This window comes from Oncorhynchus mykiss, chromosome 7 (assembly GCF_013265735.2).
Source record: "Oncorhynchus mykiss isolate Arlee chromosome 7, USDA_OmykA_1.1, whole genome shotgun sequence".
NCBI lineage: Eukaryota > Metazoa > Chordata > Actinopteri > Salmoniformes > Salmonidae > Oncorhynchus > Oncorhynchus mykiss.
The window spans coordinates 81701822-81717295 of NC_048571.1; the positions used below are offsets into that span (position 1 = coordinate 81701822).

The window sequence follows — 15474 nt, forward strand, 5'->3', positions numbered from 1 at the left end:
GTCAGGGCCAATGCCACAACAACACCCATTGCACAAACATTGCACAACCACAACAACAACCACTGCACGCTAGTCAGCTACACAGTTTACTTCTACGCAACAACAACAAAAAGTTTCCATCTCTGCCTGTGGTTCCTTCTAATGTAATGACAATCAGCATGTCATAAACAACCTTTGATTTACCACCAGACGACTGCATTACAGCCTTAACTGTTTGTCCATGGAAACATTTTAATGTGATCATACATCATACTCATTTCTAAGCGGATCATTTCATTTAAACTCAGAGAAATGATCAAAGTGACCAACGCTGAAAACAGTGCAGTTGTTTTCCTTCATTGTACATAATGATTATTGTGTGGTTTTATGGGGAGTAAAACCTCAGAACCACATAGACCTCATAGCACATGAATTAGAAAGATGAGCTGTTAGGGGATTCTCTAAGACAACTAACAGTATGTATCTGTTGGACAGTGTTGGAGCCTGGACAGAGGAGGCAGAGGCCACATTGTTCTGTAGAAGCCAGAGCCGCAGTTGGTGCCAGCAGCACTCAGCTAGCCAGCTACAGCAGCACTCAGCTAGCCAGCTACAGCAGCACTCAGCTAGCCAGCTACAGCAGCACTCAGCTAGCCAGCTACATCAGCACTCAACTAGCCAGCTACAGCATCCCCCAGCTAACCAGCCAGCTACAGCATCCTTGAGTTAGCCAGCCAGCTACAGCATCCCTCAGCTAGCCAGCCAGCTACACCATCACTCAGCTAGCCAGCCAGCTACAGCAGCACTCAGCTAGCCAGCTGTATCAGATTCACCAACCCTGCCTGTATTTATGTCTTTGTCAGTTTGTTTAAATGTCAAACTACAAATGGCTTGTTACGTCTCAGATGTCCTCAAACTGTTTACCCCTTGAGGGTGTATGTCTCCTACTATGCAAATGTAGAGGACGTACAGTCCTGGCAAGGTACATTTAAGATGGTGGCTACGGGTATTTGGCTAGCGGTATTCGGCTGAAAAGCAGAAACATCCCTGATGCAGAGAAAATATTTGTAAAACAATCCCCCTTTATGCAGCATCTTTTTGAGTGCGGCGCCAATCACACCTTTTATTGTCTGACTTTAGGGGTTTTATGCCCCAGACAAGCTTCTGGGAGATGATCCCCTTTTGATTAGGCGCAGGCTGACACCAGGCTGACACCAGGCTGACACCAGACACCAGGCTGACACCAGGCTGACACCAGACACTAGGCTGACACCAGGCTGACACCAGACACCAGGCTGACACCAGGCTGACACCAGACACTAGGCTGACACTAGACACCAGGCTGACACCAGGCTGACACCAGACACCAGGCTGACACTAAACACCAGGCTGACACCAGGCTGACATCAGAGACCAGGCTGACACCAGGCTGACACCAGACACCAGGCTGACACTAGACACCAGGCTGACACCAGGCTGACACCAGAGACCAGGCTGACACCAGGCTGACACCAGAGGAAGGCCCAAACATGTTGGGAAATCAAGAAAAAATATATACAGTATGTCACAAAAGTGAGTACATCCCCCTGTAAATATTTGAGTATATATTTTCATGTGACAACACTGAAGAAATGACATTTTACTCAATTTTGTTGCCAGCGGTTTAGACATTAATGGCTGTGTGTTGAGTTATTTTGAGGGGACAGCAAATTTACACTGTTATACAAGCTGTACACTCACTACTTTACATTGTAGCGAAGTGTCATTTCTTCAGTGTTGTCACATGAAAAGATATACTCAAATATTTACAAAAATGTGAGGGTTGTACTCACTTTTGCGATATACTGTGTATATATATATATTTAGATTTTATTGTCACATACCCAGCATAGGTACAGGGTCAACCATAGTAGTATGATAGGTGTTGTTGTACAGGGTCAACCATAGTAGTATGATAGGTGTTGTTGTACAGGGTCAACCATAGTAGTATGATAGGTGTTGTTGTACAGGGTCAACCATAGTAGTATGATAGGTGTTGTTGTACAGGGTCAACCATAGTAGTATGATAGGTGTTGTTGTACAGGGTCAACCATGGTAGTATGATAGGTGTTGTTGTACAGGGACAACCATAGTAGTATGATAGGTGCAATGTACTGTGTTGTTGTACAGGGTCAACCATAGTAGTATGATAGGTGTTGTTGTACAGGGTCAACCATGGTAGTATGATAAGTGTTGTTGTACAGGGACAACAATAGTAGTATGATAGGTGCAATGTAATGTGTTGTTGTACAGGGTCAACCATAGTAGTATGATAGGTGTTGTTGTACAGGGTCAACCATAGTAGTATGATAGGTGTTGTTGTACAGGGTCAACCATGGTAGTATGATAGGTGTTGTTGTACAGGGTCAACCATAGTAGTATGATAGGTGTTGTTGTACAGGGTCAACCATAGTAGTATGATAGGTGTTGTTGTACAGGGTCAACCATAGTAGTATGATAGGTGTTGTTGTACAGGGTCAACCATAGTAGTATGATAGGTGTTGTTGTACAGGGTCAACCATAGTAGTATGATAGGTGTTGTTGTACAGGGTCAAGCATGGTAGTATGATAGGTGTTGTTGTACAGGGTCAACCATAGTAGTATGATAGGTGTTGTTGTACAGGGTCAACCATAGTAGTATGATAGGTGCAATGTAATGTGTTGTTGTACAGGGTCCGTCATAGTAGCATGATAGGTGCAGTGTAATGTGTTGTTGTACAGGGTCCGTCATAGTAGTATGATAGGTGTTGTTGTACAGGGTCAACCATGGTAGTATGATAGGTGTTGTTGTTCAGGGTCCGTCATAGTAGTATGATAGGTGCAATGTAATGTGTTGTTGTACAGGGTCCGTCATAGTAGCATGATAGGTGCAGTGTAATGTGTTGTTGTACAGGGTCCGTCATAGTAGCATGATAGGTGCAGTGAAATGTGTTGTTGTACAGGGTCCGTCATAGTAGTATTATAGGTGTTGTTGTACAGGGTCAGTCATAGTAGTATTATAGGTGTTGTTTTACAGGGTCAACCATGGTAGTATGATAGGTGTTGTTGTTCAGGGTCCGTCATAGTAGTATGATAGGTGCAGTGTAATGTGTTGTTTTACAGGGTCAACCATAGTAGTATGAGAGGTGTTGTTGTACAGGGTCAACCATAGTAGTACAGCACCCCTGGAGTAAATTAGAGTTAAGTGCCTTGCTCACGTAATTCAAACCAGCAATCTTTCGGTTACTGGCTACGCTACCTGCCACCATTACCTTCCTTGCCACCTCTACTGTAATACCTGTATCATCAGCAATGATGAGGAGTCTTTCCTGCTTGCTCTTTGAGGTCTAGGCTGGGTTACTTTTTAAAGATGATGAGGAGTCTTTCCTGCTTGCTCTTTGAGGTCTAGGCTGGGTTACTATAAAAGATGATGAGGAGTTCTTCCTGCTTGCTCTTTCAGGTCTAGGCTGGGTTACTGTAAAATATGATGAGGAGTCTTTCCTGCTTGCTCTTTGAGGTCTAGGCTGGGTTACTATAAAAGATGATGAGGAGTTCTTCCTGCTTGCTCTTTCAGGTCTAGGCTGGGTTACTGTAAAATATGATGAGGAGTCTTTCCTGCTTGCTCTTTGAGGTCTAGGCTGGGTTACTGGAAAAGATGATGAGGAGTCTTTCCTGCTTGCTCTTTGAGGTCTAGGCTGGGTTACTGTAAAAGATGATGAGGAGTCTTTCCTGCTTGCTCTTTCAGGTCTAGGCTGGGTTACTGTAAAAGATGATGAGGAGTCATTCCTGCTTGCTCTTTCAGGTCTAGGCTGGGTTACTGTAAAAGATGATGAGGAGTCTTTCCTGCTTGCTCTTTCAGGTCTAGGCTGGGTTACTATAAAAGATGATGAGGAGTCTTTCCTGCTTGCTCTTTCAGGTCTAGGCTGGGTTACTGTAAAAGATGATGAGGAGTCTTTCCTGCTTGCTCTTTCAGGTCTAGGCTGGGTTACTGTAAAATATGATGAGGAGTTCTTCCTGCTTGCTCTTTGAGGTCTAGGCTGGGTTACTTTTTAAAGATGATGAGGAGTCTTTCCTGCTTGCTCTTTCAGGTCTAGGCTGGGTTACTATAAAAGATGATGAGGAGTCTTTCCTGCTTGCTCTTTCAGGTCTAGGCTGGGTTACTGTAAAAGATGATGAGGAGTCTTTCCTGCTTGCTCTTTCAGGTCTAGGCTGGGTTACTGTAAAAGATGATGAGGAGTCTTTCCTGCTTGCTCTTTGAGGTCTAGGCTGGGTTACTGTAAAAGCCCTTTGTGACAGCTGCTGTTATAAAAAACGGCTTTTATTAATGAACTCGATTGATTGATTTTGTGAACACTTACTGTCGACCTGTTTTTTGATCTTGAGTGTGACCGTCTCCCCGGCCATCTGTAGCAGGTGAATGGCCTCGCTGAGCGGCTTTCCCTTCAGACTGACACTGTTGATAGCCAGGATACGATCTCCCACATGGATGGCTCCGGTCCTACGGGGAAGACGACATGTTAAATGGTGTCAGGGTCTCAGAGTAGGAAAGCTGATCCAGGATCATAATAATGTCTTTTAGATCATGATGAATAAGATTCTATAGAAAGCAGGGAACCTGATTCTAGATCAGTATAAATTATTATGGGTCCTGGAATGTTGACAAATAGCTTAAGTGGGACCAGCCAGGTCGTTTTTCATGATAACGTGACCTGACCAGGAAAATCTCTAGTCAGGAAATACTTGGTGGGAAAACTCCAGGCCCTACTTTATGGAGATGGTAAATTAGAGATGATTTATTTGATGGCAGTACTGTAATATAATTGTGCCTATAAGATGGATCATGATGATTTGTCATGCCTCCTGTTTAACCCATCCAACATACCTAATGATTTAATGTAATCAATTGTTTTCATAGGTACAATCCCTTTACTAAAAGAGATCATGTTTAAAAAACATTAGTTGTTTATATAACAGCTGTAAACATGCAGAATAGCTTTGCCCGTTAAGTTGACCCAAAAGTCCCACTCTGGTAGAAATGAAAACAGATTCCCTTATCTGGTTAGATATACACTAACATATGAGTCAAGATGTGAGCGTGTGCCAATGAGTCTGCAGGAACAGTGATCATGATCGAGGTCAAACAATGATAAGCCTTTGTCTGTCTGTCCAGTGTCTGTCTGTCTGTCTGTCTGTCTGTCTGTCTGTCTGTCTGTCTGTCTGTCTGTCTGTCTGTCTGTCTGTCTGTCTGTCTGTCTGTCTGTCTGTATGTCTGTCTGTCTGTCTGTCTGTCTGTCTGTCTGTCTGTCTGTCTGTCTGTCTGTCTGTCTGTCTGTCTGTCTGTCTGTCTGTCTGTGATCTCTGACGAGGCGATACGACAGAGCCTCCACTCTGTTGACAGACCTGGGTTAAAGAAGTATTTGTTTTCTATCAAATATTTAGAGTGTTGGATTCAGGACGGTTTGGGGACTATTCTATTGGTTACATTGCACCAGAAAAGCTCAATCAAGTGCGGCTGAAGTAAGAAATATTTCAAAATACTATTTGAAACCAGGTCTACACCAAAAAACAGGACAAATAATATAAATATACTTAAATGCATGTTGATCAAAATGTACATAAGCTAGCGGCACGGGACTGGTGTTGACCTGGGTTCAAATAGTATTTGAAATAATTTCAAATACTTTTATATGGGCTTGTTTGAGCTTGTCTGATGCAATGGAACCAATAGAATTGTGGCAAAACTGTAAACCCCGCCCATCTGGCACTCCAGGCAGGCTAAAGCAAACACTAATACATTTTGAATACTATTTGAACCCAAGTCTGTGACTGGTGGTCTGTATGAGAACAGAATGCTATGAGTAGTGTAGAAGGGAATCAGATGGTCTCTCATGGACTGAAAGGCTTTCTTCAGTTCACATGTTAGAGGAGTACATAGGCCATGTGTCTTAGGCACGCATGCACACACACAGAAACAGACACAGACACACACAGACAGACAGACACACACACACACACACACACACAGACACACAGACACACAGACACACACACACACACACACACACACACACACACACACACACACACACACACACACACACACACACACACACACACACACACAGTGGTTGGTGGGCGTTAAAAGTTAAATCCTTGTCAATCTATTAAAAGACGAGAGGTTGTGATCTCTGGCTGCGTGGGAGATAGGGGGGACAGAGGGGGTGAGCTTGAATTGAATTGAATTGAGAGAAGTTAGAGAGAGAGAGGTTATGAAAAAGAGAGATTACGAGAGAGATTGAGAGAGAGAGATTGAGAGAGAGAGAGAGAGAGAGAGAGAGAGAGAGAGAGAGAGAGAGAGAGAGAGAGGGAGAGAGAGAGAGGGAGGTTAAGAGAAAGAGATTGAGAGATTAAAAGAGAGAGAGGTTAAGAGAGAGAGAGAGAGAGAGAGAGAGAGATTAAGAGAGAGAGAGGTTAAGAGAGAGAGAGAGAGAGAGAGAGAGAGATTAAGAGAGAGAGAGGTTAAGAGAAAGAGAGAGGTTAAGAAAAAGAGAGATTAAGAGAGAGATTAAAAGAGAGAGAGAGAGAGAGAGAGAGAGAGAGAGGGAGGTTAAGAGAAAGAGATTGAAAGATTAAAAGAGAGAGAGGTTAAGAGAGAGAGAGAGAGAGATTAAGAGAGAGAGAGAGAAAGAGAGAGAGAGAGGTTAAGAGAAAGAGAGAGAGAGAGGTTAAGAGAAAGAGAGAGAGGTTAAGAGAGTGAGAGAGAGAGAGGTTAAGAGAGTGAGAGAGAGAGAGGTTAAGAGAAAGAAAGATTGAGAGGTTAAGAGAGAGAGAGTGAGAGAGGTGGGGGAGGTTAAGAGAGAGAGTTTAAGAGAGAGAGAGGGGGGGGGGGGGCAGAAGGAGGGAGGAGGGGGATGTAGTGTGTTCTGACTCCATAAGGTAGAGTTGGGTGAAGAGGGCCAGGGCCTGTATGGCCAGCCCCACAAAGGGCCCTTGACCGTGGGGCTGGAGTTGACCTGTATGCCTCTTGCCGACCCTGGGTCTCTTTCACAAATAATATTTCCTTCCCTCTCCTTTCTGAAAATGTATTTGAGAAGAAGGTCTTGAGAACACCAGGGTCAGAGGACGGGTTGACTCTAGCCCCACAGTCAGGAGCCTTTGTCGGGCAGGCCCCAGCCAGGGAAGCAAGATCCCAGGGTCCACTGTCTCACCTCTCAGCCAGGCCCGCTTGGTGAGGCTGGAGATGAAACGCTGGCCCCCGTCCCTTTGTCCTTCTGTCCCCTCTGTCCCCTCTGTCCCCACTGCCCCCCTGTCCTGGCCCTGGCCGTCTCACCTCTCAGCCAGGCCCGCTTGGTGAGGCTGGAGATGAAACGCTGGCCCCCGTCCCTTTGTCCTTCTGTCCCCTCTGTCCCCTCTGTCCCCACTGCCCCCCTGTCCTGGCCCTGGCCGTCTCACCTCTCAGCCAGGCCCGCTTGGTGAGGCTGGAGATGAAACGCTGGCCCCCGTCCCTTTGTCCTTCTGTCCCCTCTGTCCCCTCTGTCCCCACTGCCCCCCTGTCCTGGCCCTGGCTGTCTCACCTCTCAGCCAGGCCCCTCTTGGTGAGGCCAGAGATAACGATCGGGTCAAATGGCTCCTCTGTTCCTGAGATGGTTATGCCCAGGGGGCCTCCATATCTCTTCAGCTCTACCGTATAGATGATAGAACCAGACGTCTCCTGTTCATCTAGGGGGGAGGTAAGAGAGAGGGAGAGGGAAGAGAGGGAGGGAGGAGAGACCATTAGAGAGAGGGGGGCGGGGGTGACTTCAGGGTATACAGGAAATCAGAGAGAAAGAAAGAGAGTGAGAGACAGAGAAAGTGAGAGGAAGGAAGGAAAGAGAGATACAAAAAAAGTGAGAGAGAGGGAGGGAGAGAGAGATACTGCATATATATAGAGGGAGGGAGAGAGAGAGAGAGAGAGAGAGAGAGAGAGAGAGAGAGAGAGAGAGGGAGAGAGAGAGGGAGAGATTCAGGCTACACTTTAAGGCAAAGATAATCACACAGCTCCCTAGACATACTAAAAATCCAGAATTCACAGGCAGGCAGAAAGCAATACAATTTCAATAATGTCTGACGGATGGGCTGTTCATCCTCCACACAGTATAAGAAATGCACAGAGGAAATGAAAATGGCCCTTTTATAATGTACCCGTGATGGCTTTATTCTTAGAATTAGGACATGTGTGAAACGCGTCTGCAGATCCCACCAATAGAGAGAAAGGAGGGAGAGAAAAGGCTCGGAGGAAAACAGAGGAGAGGAAGACAACTGAGTCATCTGCTGCTACAGGAAATGCTTCTATGCTTTCATATCAGACAGCAAAGCTATAAACCTATCCACTATTTACAGAGCTGCATCTGATTAAACATATCTGCTATTTATAGAGCTGCATCTGATATTTGGTAGAGAGTATGAACTATATAACACTATAGGTCACTAGTATTTAATCATGCCATTTGTGTGTCTAAAACACTACAATACCGGTGGGTGATAGCGTGTTGAATCATGATTGTGTTTGGCAGAAGAAGAACATGGTTGTGGCTATTTGTAGACAATACTGCCACTGTGTGGTGAAGTCTGGTACTGAAGGAGTTTCTCTTTGCCACTGTGCTTCTGTTTCTGTTTATTATTTGGGATCTGATTGATTGATTCATCAGTATTTATATATGTCTTCTCTATATACCATACTCCTGTTACATGCACTACTTCCTAACTGCCTCCCAGCCAGGCTCCAAGCAGGCTCACCTGAGTTGTCCTCGTCCTTGCGGATCTTGAGTTTGACCAGGTCCTCTGCCTGTTGTAGGATCTGACAGGCGTCTTCCATGGAACAGTTCTCCAGTCTGATGTTGTCTATTGCCAGCAGCTTGTCACCTGGCTCCAGGGTACCAGTCCTGGGTAGAGGGAGAGAGGGAGAGAGAGAGAGAAAGAGAGAGGGGGAGAGAGAGAGGGAAAGAGGGGGAGAGAGTTATAGGGAGAGAGAGAGAGAGAGAGAGAGAGAGAGAGAGAACAACTTCACTATCTCATCCTGGAATACCCAAGGCCTGAGATCATCTGCCGTTGGCCTAAAGAGCAGGAACCTGGACTTCACCAAATACATTTGAAATTCATCCAACAAGAAACATGATATAGAGGAGACGGACCCACTGGTTGCCCTCTAGGTTACAGAGAGCTGGTAGTCCCATCCACCAAACTACCAGGTGTGAAACAGGGAAGGGACTCAGGACATATGATAATTTGGCATAGAGCAGATCTAACTCGCTCTATTAAGTTAATCAAAACAGGAATACGTTACATCTGGCTAGAAATTCCAAAGGAAATGATCTCAACAGAGAAAAATGTCCTCCTGTGTGCTACCTATATGTGCTACCTATACACCCTCAGCACACAGGGGGACAAACATCTACCTGGAAGTGACATCATTCCCTCCCCCATATGCCCCTCTAGACACACATATGACAACATAACCACACCTATGACAACCTAACCAACAAAAATGGGTCACAACTCCTGCAGCTCTGTCGCATACTGGGTAGGTACACTGAACAAAAATAGAAACGTAAAATGCAACGGTTTCAAAGTTTTTACTGAATTTCAGTTCATATAAGGAAACCAGTCAATTGAAATAAATGAATTAGGCCCTAATGTATGGATTTCTGTTGGTCACAGATAACTTTAAAAAAAGGTAGGGGTCTGGATCAGGAAACCAGTGGGTATCTGGTGTGACCACGTTTTGCCTCTTGCAGTGCGACACATCTCTTTCGCATAGAGTTGATCAGGGTGTTGATTGTGGCCTGTGGAATGCTGTCCCACTCCTCTTCAATGGCTGTGAGAAGTTACTCGATATTTGTGGGAATTGGAACATGCTGTCGTACATGTTGATCCAGAGCATCCCAAACATGCTCAATGGGTGACATGTCTGGTGAGTATGCAGACCATGGAAGAACTGGGACATTTTCAGCTTCCAGGAATTGTGTACAGATCCTTGCGACATGGGGCCGTACATTATCATGTTGAAACACGAGGTGATGGCGGTAGATGAATGGCACAACGATGAGCCCCAGGATCTCGTCACGATTTCTCTGCACATTCAAATTGCCATCAGTAAAATGCAATTGAGTTTGTTGTCCGTAGCTTATACCTGCCCATAACATAACCCCACCACTACCATGGGGCACTCTGTTCACAACGTTGACATCAGCAAACCGCTCGCCCACATGATGCCATAACGCTCTGTGTCATCTGCCCGGTACAGTTGAAACCAGGATTCATCCATAAAGAGCACACTTCTCCGGTGTGTCAGTGGCCATTGAAGGTGAGCATTTGCACACTGAAGTTGGTTACGAGACCGAACTGCAGTCAGGTCAAGACTCTGGTTACAGTGCCTTGCGAAAGTATTCGGCCCCCTTGAACTTTGCGACCTTTTGCCACATTTCAGGCTTCAAACATAAAGATATAAAACTTTATTTTTTTGTGAAGAATCAACAACAAGTGGGACACAATCATGAAGTGGAACGACATTTATTGGATATTTCAAACTTTTTTAACAAAGCAAAAACTGAAAAATTGGGCGTGCAAAATTATTCAGCCCCTTTACTTTCAGTGCAGCATACTCTCTCCAGAAGTTCAGTGAGGATCTCTGAATGATCCAATGTTGACCTAAATGACTAATGATGATAAATACAATCCACCTGTGTGTAATCAAGTCTCCGTATAAATGCACCTGCACTGTGATAGTCTCAGAGGTCCGTCAAAAGCGCAGAGAGCATCATGAAGAACAAGGAACACACCAGGCAGGTCCGAGATACTGTTGTGAAGAAGTTTAAAGCCGGATTTGGATACAAAAAGATTGGATGGATGGAGTATCAGACCACTGCAAATCTACCAAGACCTGGCCGTCCCTCTAAACTTTCAGCTCATACAAGGAGAAGACTGATCAGAGATGCAGCCAAGAGGCCCATGATCACTCTGGATGAACTGCAGAGATCTACAGCTGAGGTGGGAGACTCTGTCCATAGGACAACAATCAGTCGTATATTGCACAAATCTGGCCTTTATGGAAGAGTGGCAAGAAGAAAGCCATTTCTTAAAGATATCCATAAAAAGTGTCGTTTAAAGTTTGCCACAAGCCACCTGGGAGACACACCAAACATGTGGAAGAAGGTGCTCTGGTCAGATGAAACCAAAATTGAACTTTTTGGCAACAATGCAAAACGTTATGTTTGGCGTAAAAGCAACACAGCTGAACACACCATCCCCACTGTCAAACATGGTGGTGGCAGCATCATGGTTTGGGCCTGCTTTTCTTCAGCAGGGACAGGGAAGATGGTTAAAATTGATGGGAAGATGGATGGAGCCAAATACAGGACCATTCTGGAAGAAAACCTGATGGAGTCTGCAAAAGACCTGAGACTGGGACGGAGATTTGTCTTCCAACAAGACAATGATCCAAAACATAAAGCAAAATCTACAATGGAATGGTTCAAAAATAAACATATCCAGGTGTTAGAATGGCCAAGTCAAAGTCCAGACCTGAATCCAATCGAGAATCTGTGGAAAGAACTGAAAACTGCTGTTCACAAATGCTCTCCATCCAACCTCACTGAGCTCGAGCTGTTTTGCAAGGAGGAATGGGAAAAAATGTCAGTCTCTCGATGTGCAAAACTGATAGAGACATACCCCAAGCGACTTACAGCTGTAATCGCAGCAAAAGGTGGCGCTACAAAGTATTAACTTAAGGGGGCTGAATAATTTTGCACGCCCAATTTTTCAGTTTTTGATTTGTTAAAAAAGTTTGAAATATCCAATAAATGTCGTTCCACTTCATGATTGTGTCCCACTTGTTGTTGATTCTTCACAAAAAAATACAGTTTTATATCTTTATGTTTGAAGCCTGAAATGTTTCAAAAGGTCGCAAAGTTCAAGGGGGCCGAATACTTTCGCAAGGCACTGTAGGTCAACGAGCACGCAGATGTGCTTCCTGTGACAGTTTCTGACAGTTTGGGCAGAAATGATTTAGTTGTGCAAACCAACAGTTTCACCAGCTGTCTGGATGGCTGATCTCAGACAACCCTGCAGGTGAAGAAGTTGGATGTGGAGGTTCTATGCATGCGTGGTTACAAGTGGTCTTTGGTTATGAGGCTGGTTGGACGTACTGCCAAAGTTTCTCAAATGACATTGGAGGTAGCTTATGGTAGAGAAATTAATATTAAATTCTCTGGCAACAGCTTTGGTGGACATTCCTGCAGTCAGCATGCCAATTGCACGCTCCCTCAAAACTTGAGACATCTGTGGCATTGTGTTGTGTGATAAAACGGCACATTTGAGAGTGACCTTTAATTGTCCCCAGCACAAGGTGCACCAGTGTAATGATCATGCTGTTAAATCAGCTTCTTGATATGCCACACCTGTCAGGTGGATGGATTATCTTGGCAAAGGATAAATTATTATATGCTCACCAATGCTCATTAATTAACAGGGATGTAAACAAATTTGTGTACACAATTTGAGAGAAATACGATTTTGTGGGTGTGGAAAATATTTAGGATCTTTTATTTCAGCTCATGAAATATGGGACCAACCCGTTTATATTTTTGTTTAGTGTATATAATGGTAGGCTTTGAGGGGACTCCTACAGTAGGTACACCAATAGCTCATCTCTAGACAGTAGTACTGTAGACTACTTTATCACCGACTTCAACCCAGAGTCTCTCAGAGAGCGTTCACAGTCAGGCCACTGACGCCACTATCAGATCCCAGCAAAATCACACTCTACTTGAACAGAGTAATAATCAACCATGAGACATCGAAGCCCAACAAACTGCATACTATTAACAAATGCTATAGATGGAAGGAAGGTAGTGTAGACACCTACCAGAAAACTATTGGCCAACAACAAATTAGACAACTAGACAACAACATGTTTTCCTGCAATAGTGAAGGTTTAAACTTAGCAGTAGGAAGTGTGATCATTATACAGAAGTATGTGGACACCCCTTCAAATTTGTGGATTCCGCTATTTCAGCCACACCCATTGCTGACAGGTGTATAACATCAAGCACACGGCTATGCAATCTCCACACAACAAGTTTTCCTGCAATAGTGAAGGTGTAAACTTAGCAGTAGGAAGCCTGAACAGTATAGTTTACTCATTAGCTAACATATCAAAAGTAAATTCCATCAGAAAACCTAAGAAAATTAACAACAATGACAAATGGTTTGATGAAGAATGCAAAAAACCTAAGAAAGAAAGTGAGAAACCTGTCCAACCACAAACATAGAGACCCAGAAAACCTGAGCCTACTCCTTCACTATGGTGAATCACTGAAACAAATGCAGAAATACACTACGGAAAAAGAAGGAACAGCACGTCAGAAATCAGCTCAATGTAATTGAAGAATCCATAGAAAATTGGAAAACACTAAACAAACAACAACACAAATAATTATCTATCCAAAATGGAGATGTATGGGTAAACCACTTCTTCAATCTTTTTGGCTCTATAACAAAGAATAAAGAGCAAAAACATATACATGATCAAATACAAATCTTTGAATTAACTATTAAAGACTACCAGAACCCACTGGATTCTCCAATTACATTGAATAAAATATACGACAAAATACAAACACACCAACCCAAAAAAGCCTGTGGATTTGACGGTCTCCTAAATTATTAAATATACAGACCACAAATTCCAATTGGCTATACTTAAACTCTTTAACATCATCCTCAGCTCTGGCATCTTCCCCAATATTTGGAACCAAGGACTTGTGGAGACAAATTTGACTTCAATAACTACCGGGAGATATGCACCAACAGCAACATTTGGAAAGTCCTCTGCATTATCATTAACAGCAGACTCGTACATTTCCTCTGCAATTTTGTATTTTATTTGACAGTGAAGCTGATATATATATGTTAAGTATATATGTATATAAGTATATATGTTTCTACTGCCAAGTTTACACCTTCACTAATTAATGAATAATAATAATAATAATAATAATAATTACAGTGAACTGTCTCTGTCTGTAGGAGAACAACATGAACCGTCACAGGCTCAAACAATTGAACCCAAGTCATTAGTCTGTGGCCTGAAGCCATCCATACCGACCGTACCTGTGAGCCATACTGCCTTTCTTTATGTCTGAGATGATTAGAGGCTCTCCAGACTTCTTACTGGCTGTCAGGGAGGAGAGGTAACAGTGTTAGTATTTGATACATCCTGTACTTTTGTCATTAATTCATGATTTTATAGAAAATAATTATTGTTATTGTTTAAAGGAAAAACTGAGATTCAATTAAACAGCCGGAAGCAGTTGATGCTTTTTCAACAGACATAAGATGAGAGACTGCATAATGTGGTGGGGGAACTCTAGTGGCATTACACTTTCAAATAAATAACCTCATTAAGACTTGTTTTCCTCTGACATGTACTGTACATGGCTGGGTTTATAAGGGTTATGTACTGGGTTTACAAAGGTTATGTACTGGGTTTACAAAGGTTATGTACTGTACATGGCTGGGCTTACAAGGGCTATGTACTGGGTTTACAAATGTTATTTACTGGGTTTATGTACTGGGTTTACAAAGGTTATGTACTGGGTTTATGTACTGGGTTTACAAGGGCTATGTACTGTACATGGCTGGGTTTATAAGGGTTATGTACTGGGTTTATAAGGGTTATGTACTGGGTTTACAAGGGGTATGTACTGGGTTTACAAGGGGTATGTACTGTACATGGCTGGGTTTATAAGGGTTGTGTACTGGGTTTATAAGGGTTATGTATTGTACATGGCTGGGTTTACAAGGGTTATGTACTGGGTTTACAAGGGTTATGTACTGTACATGGCTGTGTTTACAAGGGCTATGCACTGAGTTTATAAGGGTTATGTACTGGGTTTATAAGGGTTGTGTACTGGGTTTATAAGGGTTATGTACTGGGTTTATAAAGGTTATGTACTGGGTTTATAAGGGTTATGTACTGGGTTTATAAGGGTTATGTACTGAGTTCATAAGGGTTATGTACTGGGTTTATAAGGGTTATGTACTGGGTTTATAATGGTTATGTACTGGGTTTATAGGGTTATATACTGGGTTTTTAGGGGTTATGTACTGGGTTTACATGGCTGTGTTTACAAGGGCTATGTACTGAGTTTATAAGGGTTATGTACTGGGTTTATAAGGGTTATGTACTGAGTTTATAAGGGTTATGTACTGGGTTTATAAGGGTTGTGTACTGGGTTTATAAGGGTTATGTATTGGGTTTACAAGGGGTATGTACTGGGTTTACAAGGGGTATGTACTGTACATGGCTGGGTTTATAAGGGTTGTGTACTGGGTTTATAAGGGTTATGTATTGTACATGGCTGGGTTTATAAGGGTTATGTACTGGGTTTACAAGGGTTATGTACTGTACATAGCTGCGTTTACAAGGGCTATGTACTGAGT

General features: G+C 43.4%; 1 protein-coding gene across 5 annotated transcripts in view; it reads right to left on the bottom strand.

Annotated features, from left to right (window-relative positions):
- LOC110528605 (glutamate receptor-interacting protein 2) overlaps positions 1 to 15474 on the bottom strand; it is a 325911-nt gene that overhangs the window by 35136 nt on the left and 275301 nt on the right. For all 5 annotated transcript variants that reach the window (XM_036984212.1, XM_036984211.1, XM_036984213.1 and 2 more), the window contains exons 15-18: positions 14143 to 14206; positions 8770 to 8915; positions 7569 to 7713; positions 4353 to 4492 (exon numbers count right to left, since the gene is read on the bottom strand). In XM_036984212.1, coding sequence (XP_036840107.1) covers positions 4353 to 4492; positions 7569 to 7713; positions 8770 to 8915; positions 14143 to 14206 — 495 coding nt within the window. The remainder of the gene's footprint in view (positions 1 to 4352; positions 4493 to 7568; positions 7714 to 8769; positions 8916 to 14142; positions 14207 to 15474) is intronic.